At 49.2% G+C, this 5509-nt stretch overlaps 1 protein-coding gene across 9 annotated transcripts in view; it reads left to right on the forward strand.

The window, feature by feature from the left end:
* The window catches only part of ACACA (acetyl-CoA carboxylase alpha), a 332267-nt gene that overhangs the window by 317862 nt on the left and 8896 nt on the right, over window positions 1-5509 (forward strand). For all 9 annotated transcript variants that reach the window (XM_045299999.1, XM_045299998.1, XM_045300000.1 and 6 more), the window contains 2 exons: window positions 2778-2932; window positions 3421-3591. In XM_045299999.1, the coding sequence (XP_045155934.1) occupies window positions 2778-2932; window positions 3421-3591 (326 nt within the window). The remainder of the gene's footprint in view (window positions 1-2777; window positions 2933-3420; window positions 3592-5509) is intronic.

Genomic DNA, 5509 nt, shown 5'->3' on the forward strand with positions numbered 1-5509 from the left:
GGGTCTTTTTGCCTTGTTTGTTTTTTCACTTCAAAATAAGATCTATGCAGTGTGCATAGGAATTTGTTCATAGTTTTTTTTTAAACTATAGTCTGGCCCTCCAGCGGGTGTGAGGGACAGTGAACTGGCCCTGATTGAGAATATGGCCTTTGTGGACTATGTTGTTTTGCCTTAAACGTCCCAGGTGACGTTCAGGTTAGGCATTGTCAGCAAGAACCTTACAGAAGTGATGCTGTGTCCTTCTCGAGGCATCATTGTCAGGAGGCACAGGATATCATTTTTAAGACTTGTTTTGTTCACTAGGGTAATCCACTGTAAAATTACCATGTTCCCTTCTATAATTAATCAGTAATGCATGAGGGGATACTTTGGGATAATCTAAGTATACTGTTTTGTACAGTATATTAATTTTACAAATGTAAACTTTTATCAGCTGTGAAAATATTTGCAACACACATCCTACTTCAGCTTTATTGTACAATATTTAGAAGAAAATACTAATTTTTAAATTAGAAAACATAAAAATGTTTCAGTATAGAAGTGGCCATCTCATTTTAAAGACAATAACTCTGTAAGAATGTCTACCCAGAAAATAGCAAACTTCCACAGGGTGCTTAGCGGGGCAGATGCCTTGGCAGGTACCAGGCCAAGGTCCTGAAGCCACATTGTATCTTAACTCTTCATTAGGAATCTAGATGCCACTCAAGGTGGCTTCTTCTATTTTAAAAAGTTGAAGGCAAATATCAAAAATTGTTAATCATCAAATTTTTCCCTGCTAGTTTCAGCACCTATTGATAATTCTTGAATGGATCCATTAGTCTGATGGTTATAAAACTGTGATTTTTCCAATTCCATCATTTATTCTAGATTTGTTATTCTGCTGTAAGAGAGAACTTTACACCCCCCCCATACACCTCTTCCCACTTAATATCAGGATGGGGTCTTTTATTTAGAAGGAGCTTCTGCTGTCTGACTGGCTGCGGTGTCCTTTAATATGTCCATTATTTGTGGAGGGAGCTCTTCCTAGCTGTTGTCACAAGAGTTCTAGGCCCTCTCCTGCCCCAGCCCTGGAGTTAGCTGTTTCCCCATGGAGACCCTCTTTTAAGGGTGTTCTTGGCTGAGAAAGCTTCGACTCAGAAGAATCGAGCCGGGTCTCCTCCATCTACTGTATTCTCTAGGCATCACGGTTCATTCAGACCTGTGCTAGCGTGAATGTGTCTCGTCGTCTTTCAGTGGGGACCCAGCACTCCCGTGCAGCTTATCTGTGTGGGGAAGATACCAAGATGTCAGGGATGGAAGCACCAAGTCAGTGATTGTCCTCTCTTGCCAGGAAAGCCCAGGGAAAGGTCACCTCAGCACCCTTCATCACAGCTCTCCTGCAGTGATGGGGTTAACATTTTAAGAAGAGGGGAGACTAGGTGTCCACCTGATCTGATGGGACTCAGTTCTGTTATCGTGAGTTTATGCGTAATACAACCCCCTAGCAGACCAAGGCTGTTTATGGCACAGGATTCAAGGCTTGTTCCCAGACAGGCAGCCTGAAATAGACCTTTCTCTTCTGCATCCCATCACCTGAGGTTATGTATTTATTTCTCAGCTTTCCTGACAAAGCACTTCATGTTGTCCCCAACACTAGGGGCTGTCACCTATTGCTCCTTCAACTAGACTTACTCCTCCTTACTAGGCAGACAGCTAAATGTTCAGTATTGATTGCAGGTCCCCATTCTGAGAGTAATTAGGAAGAGAGGCACAAGGCAGCAGCCTCTCTTCAGACACTATTGACTGGCAGTGGGATCCTATCTGTCGAGTAAGATATTGCCTGCTGAGAAGCCCAGTGATCCAATGGGGGTGTGGACCCCCACCCACTTCCTTTTTTAGCCCATGAACAGGGATGTATTTGCACTCTGATCAAGGATTGGCATAGTGAACAGCCCAGCTGCGGAGGGTAGGGGTTGGCTGTCCACTGAGCTGACACAACAGAGACTGATCTGGCTCGAGTGAGATTGGAATCTACTAATTTCAGGTTGCTGTAGTTGGCGTTAGTTGCCATCGAACTGGCTCCCAACTTGTGACACCTCTCAGTGCAGGGGATTGAAAGATTGGCGTATTCAAGTTTCTCGTTGTGGCCCCTGGGTGTCTTCGGTGCCTTCCCACCTGGGGGCTCATTTAGCTCTGTATTGAACAATGAATACTCTGTGTGCTCTATGGTTTTTAGTGGCCGATGTTTTGAAATAGTTTACCGGGCTTTTCTTCCTAGTCTTAGTGTGGAAGCTCCATGCTGAAATCTGTCCATCCTTGGTGACTCTCTGGTATTCTGCATATTGGAGGGGGCACACCACCATCACAGCAACACACAAGCCAACACGAGCTCGAGGTTGGAGGAATGCTGATTTAGGAATGGTTCAGATCCCTGCCAACGATGCAGTGTGGACATAGGGGCCCAAACTGTGGTTTTCTGCTCAGAGGCAGACAAGAGGGCTCACCTTCCACATCCTACTTGTGGAGTAGTCTACCTGCTTCAGTGCTGGTCAACAGCCCGAGCCTGCCCTAGCCTCTCTTGGGGAAGGGCTCCCTCCTCCACAAGGAAGAGAGGACTTGTGGCCTTTCTGTCACTGTAAGGCAGGCCTGGTATCCCGTAGAGCCTGATTACTCAGCAAAGAAGCAGTAGAGACAGTGGAGGCCCTGGCCACAGGGCAGAGAGGAATGGGGGGATTTTGAGCTTCCTTGCCTGTGGGCATGGCTATCAGAGAGTGATAGGCAGCTTTGTCTAATTGCAGGCACCCCAGAGCTAAGCCCAGCTGAGCGGAAGGAGCTGGAGAACAAGTTGAAGGAGCGGGAGGAATTCCTAACTCCCATTTACCATCAGGTAGCCGTGCAGTTTGCTGACTTGCATGACACACCAGGCCGGATGCAGGAGAAAGGTGTTATTAACGTAAGTACAATGGCTGCCACTTCCCCGGACTTGCCAGAGCCCGCCAGCAAGTGTGGAGGTGTGTCTTCTGTGCCGTAGCTCACAGGCTGGAGCAGTTAGGACTGGTGCGAAACAGCCCAGATGGATGGGGTCGTTTTTCAAGTTTTCTGAGGGTGTTTCCCCCTTCCCATAGCTAGCTTTTTCCTAAAACAATTTACAGTTTCTGTGGACTCCACGCAAGCTCCATTTAAGTGGTGGGAGACCGAGTCATGGGTGCCTTCATTGGCAGCAGCCTCCCAGGTGGTTTCAGGCTGTGGATGATTACGATGTCAAGGTTCCAGCAGCATCTAATTCACATTTGATCTGCATTCACTCTACTCACTCTGGTTACCTGGGGATTCACAACCTTTCTTCCAGAACATCTTAGCCAGGTCTGTGAGATGCCTGGAGAGGGTGCTCTTGTGTCTGTGAGGTTATTCTGGGGTGACACATGTTCTTGTCTGCGGTAGGACATCCTGGATTGGAAAACATCCCGCACGTTCTTCTACTGGCGGCTGAGGCGGCTCCTTCTGGAGGACCTGGTCAAGAAGAAAATCCACAATGCCAACCCTGAGCTGACTGATGGCCAGATCCAGGCCATGCTGAGGCGCTGGTTTGTGGAGGTAGAAGGAACCGTGAAGGTAGGTGGGGCACTTACAGGGGAGTTTTGGGTCTATGCTGTCCACCCCGACCAGAGGGTGGTGAGGCGTATATTCCGTAAGTCCCTGGCCTCTAGGTGATGGGAGTGAATGGAAATATGGAGACCTGAGCTCTGCCCAGTCCCCAACCTCCCCCCCAGAGCAGCACCTCAGAACACCTGGGCCAATGTGGTAGAGGGTTTTCAGTATCTTCTTATATTCCTCTTTTGAAACCCTTATTTACAGGCCCTGGGATCACAGCGATGTGAAGCAGACAGATGCTGTGATGCACATAGGGCTCACCGTCTGGAGAGGGAGCACTCAGAGGTCACAGGAGCGAGGCCAGTGCTAACCACACAGACCCACACATCCAGGGCACACAGAAAGGGTGGCTGGCCTGTTCTTTGGGAAGGGGAGTCTGGGACGAGTTCTGGAGGAAGTGCGGTCTCAGCAGAGACCCGAAACAAGTAGGGGTCCAAAAGGCAAGGAGTGAGCAGAGGAGGTTCATTCCAAGGCACTGTATGCAGTTCCCGTGGCTCAAAGATTGGATGAAGAAGGTAAGAAGAGGTGAGCAGGTGCCTGCCCACAGGAAACAGAGTCTAGCACCTGGGCTCATCTCACAGACCGTAGAGCCGAGAGCCCACTCAGCTGCCTTCTCTGGGCTCTGCCTCCAGCTTGCCGGCCCCAGCTCCTGGTGCAGTGAGAAGAGTGGTGTCCACGGAGGGCTGCATGGGCAGTCAGCAGGAGCATGAGGAGACTGTCTGAGACATTGCTCATTATTAACCTGATAGTGCTACCATCTGAATTTAGTCAGAATATTGACAGTATGTGCTCAAAATTGGTTTACTTTTCTGATCGATTAGTGATCAGAAACATTTGGTGACTGCTAAAGGCTGGCTCAGGAAGGAAGTCCTCTGGTCTCTGCTAACTGTTCTCGGGAAGGAATGCCAGGGTTAGCCATCAGTTTGAAAGCCAGTGGATTGGGTGCTTCTAAGCCTCACCTTTGTCTTAAGTCTGCCTATTTCTTTACGACTGAAAAGTTTCTTTGGGTAAACATTTCAGATGTGCAGCGGGGGAGCTCAGCCTATGTGACATATGGTTCAGGTTCAGGTCAGTCTGTGGCATCCTAATTGAGTGAGACAATTTTGTCAGTGGCTACTGGCAGCTTCTAGTGGAGGTTGGCATTGAAAGTCATGCAAGTGTAAAATAAGAGGTTGTTCTCCAGTTCGGAGTAACCAGCTAGGTAAATGGAGTGTGTGTGCTCAGGGAAGGCCCACACCGCCTTCCCACCACATTAGTCACTCATGGACGTGCACAGCCCCCGTGGACGTAGGCAGAGGAGAAGGGATGGTGTCCCCTGAGTGTGAAGGGAGTAGACAAGGCCCCTTCAGTTGCTCCTTAGCATTCTCAGGAGACAGTGTGTCTGAAGAAATAGGTCATCGCCATCTCTTAGCCAGGAGAGACCAATTGCCTGTATGGGCAGAGTCCAGGCTTGAAACTTGTCTGCTGACCAGCTGCTACAGGAGGCAGGGGACTAGCTGTACTGGAGAATGAGGTCCCAGCCTAAGAGGACAGCCAAGGAGGGAGAGGGAGGATGGGGGAGCCTGCGGTATCAGGGCAGGAGGCGGTGCAACCTCCTTCCATATTCTGCAGGCTCAGCAGGACCTAGTGTAGGGTGGATGATAAAATCTGCATTGTCCTTGAGAGAATAAAGTGGGTTAAGGGTGTTACAGGCAGCCTCTGAAGGGCGGCCACTGGCTCAGGCTGGCGTTTCAGAATGACTCAGGACATCACTCTTTTTCCGTTCTTCGGTGATGTGTGTGCTCTCTCAAGTGCAAAGATGGCCGAGGCTAGACTAAGAAGACACTCTGACCCTTACTGTGGCTGCTAGTAGTGAGAGCCCCTCACTGATAGCATCTGC

This window comes from Echinops telfairi, unplaced genomic scaffold, assembly GCF_000313985.2.
Source record: "Echinops telfairi isolate 266 unplaced genomic scaffold, ASM31398v2 ScPeMD7_7458;HRSCAF=8496, whole genome shotgun sequence".
NCBI classification, from domain to species: Eukaryota; Metazoa; Chordata; class Mammalia; order Afrosoricida; family Tenrecidae; genus Echinops; species Echinops telfairi.